Source organism: Triticum aestivum, chromosome 5A (genome assembly GCF_018294505.1).
Source record: "Triticum aestivum cultivar Chinese Spring chromosome 5A, IWGSC CS RefSeq v2.1, whole genome shotgun sequence".
Lineage (NCBI taxonomy): Eukaryota > Viridiplantae > Streptophyta > Magnoliopsida > Poales > Poaceae > Triticum > Triticum aestivum.
The window spans coordinates 482362008-482364141 of NC_057806.1; the positions used below are offsets into that span (position 1 = coordinate 482362008).

Below are 2134 nucleotides of genomic sequence, written 5' to 3' on the forward strand. Positions count from 1 at the left end.
TACCGGGGAGGTGGGAGGGGTGGGACTTGTAGACGTCGACGTCGGCGATGTAGGGGGAGGGGCGGCCGGCGGCGACCCGGCGCTTGAGGAAGAAGAGGACGAGCTCCTCGTCGGTGGGGCTGAAGCGGAAGCCCGGCGGCCAGCGCGGCGGCGGCGGCGGGGTCTCCATCTCGGCGGCCGGCGCGGAGGCGGTCGAGGGGGGAGGGGTTGGTGGTGGACTTCGGCGAGCCCTGGGGGGAGAGAGTTTGCCGGGTCAACCTGGCGCCCCGGCTCGGGTTAATATGGGTGCGCGGGCCCTCCTGCGGTTTGCGAGGCTTCGTGGCAGCTTCCTGCGCTTGCTTCGCGGGGCCCAAAGGCTGATGAACACTCGCGGCGACACGCGCGCCAGGCCCGAAGTTTCGGCCCCACCGGCCAGTGGCACATCACGCACGGATGAGGCGATTTCACCGAAAATTACATGTGAATGTGGCATTCTATGGCCCGAAATAACGGCCCCACCGGCCAGTGACGCGGCACGCACGGATGAGGCAATTTCGCTGGAGAAAACATGCGTACAATATACTGCTTACCAACTAAGCGACCCAACAATCCAGCCCTAAACATGTCAACATTTGACTAATTGCATTTCTCTTTTAGCAACGTAACTATATTTGACCGTGTTGCATATAAATGGGTGACCAAATCAAGTTAGTGAAGCAAGCCCATAGGAATACCCATCATTTTAGGAATAAAGTGTTTGGAATGTGAAGCTGCCTTTTGAGGATCAAAGTGCTTGTTTGGCCGGTCCTAGGAAAGAGCATTTTGACGAGTGATGTTCTTTTACATAAAGGGGAGCAAGTGTGAAGAGGAATGCCCTTTCTGTGGGTGTCATGAATCGATCGATCGACCGCCTCTTTTTCACATCCCGAATTGGTAGGTATGCTTTTGGTAACATCGTGAGTTGCGCTCTCGATATCCCGGGTAGATTCATAAAAATGGAAGGGTGTTTCAATGCATGACCAACACAAATTTGAGGTGGGAAGAAGAAATTGGTGACCGATTGACCGTGGGGATGATTTGTTGATGTAGATGATTGAGAGGGCAAGTGCTTGTGTGTTGGCAACACCATCTTTGTAATTTTGGTTTCCCTTTTTTTTCAGAACAGAGGCATAACATTTGCCTCATCTATTAAATAAGAAGAGAATAGAGTTTTACAAGAGCCAACAACACGGCATGGCGATTACTCACGCGATACAATGTTCTTTCATGAATGGTTCAAATGACCAATGCTGTGTTTGTTAACTTTCAATACATTTTACCACTAATACTTCTTATATGTGAAGTCATTACTCCCCTTTGGGACAAGCATACGAAGCATATATAATTTTAAATTTATGATATTCAATTCGTTCAACAATTTACTCTTAGGATATAGGTGAAGCGCAAAAGTGAATGACAAAGTGCTCCAAAAGACATAAATGAAGATCAATGAGTACTCAAACGATTAAGTAGATATATGAGGACTCTCTCCAAATCAAAAGTTTCAGATCTAAGTATTTTATTTAAACAGCAAACAAGAATAAAAAAAGGGCAGTCCAAGAATAGCACACATCATCTGAACAGACAAAAACTTAGGCTCAACCAAGACTAACCGATAGTTGTTCATGAAGAAAGGTGGGATGCCTACCGAGGCACCCCCAAGGTTAGACGTTTGAGTCTTCCTTAAATATCACCTTGAGGTGCCTTGTAGGGTTAAACAACTCTCATAACTTATTCTTTGTTAGAAAGAAATATTTATTCTATGTTTTTTTATTTATCTCTTCTAAATTCTTCATTGGTTATATTTTTTCTGCTTTCTTATTTCTTCTTTGAGGAAACACCACTTCTAGATTCCCTTTATTCCGTAAATTGAATTTTATTACTATTTCTTTTATTTTTTTGTAAATTCTTCTTTGATAACATCACTCCCACAATTCTTTCCTTCTTCGGAAAGAACTTGATCTGTGTTGTTTCTGATTTTCTTCATTTTTTCTTTGACCTAACACCACTTTTGGAATTATTATTTTTCTTATTTTGAAATGTGTTCATCTTCCTAAGCACTTGCACATTTTACCATCTCAATTTAGTCAGCATTTCGTATTTGTACTCGGATGCA

General features: G+C 44.4%; 1 protein-coding gene across 1 annotated transcript in view; it reads right to left on the reverse strand.

Annotated features, from left to right (window-relative positions):
• LOC123104211 (uncharacterized) overlaps positions 1 to 255 on the reverse strand; it is a 3938-nt gene extending 3683 nt beyond the window's left edge. Inside the window, exon 1 of the mRNA XM_044525973.1 lies at positions 4 to 255. Within this exon, the coding sequence (XP_044381908.1) occupies positions 4 to 169 (166 nt within the window). The 5' untranslated portion in view covers positions 170 to 255. The remainder of the gene's footprint in view (positions 1 to 3) is intronic.
• Positions 256 to 2134: the final 1879 nt, after the last annotated feature.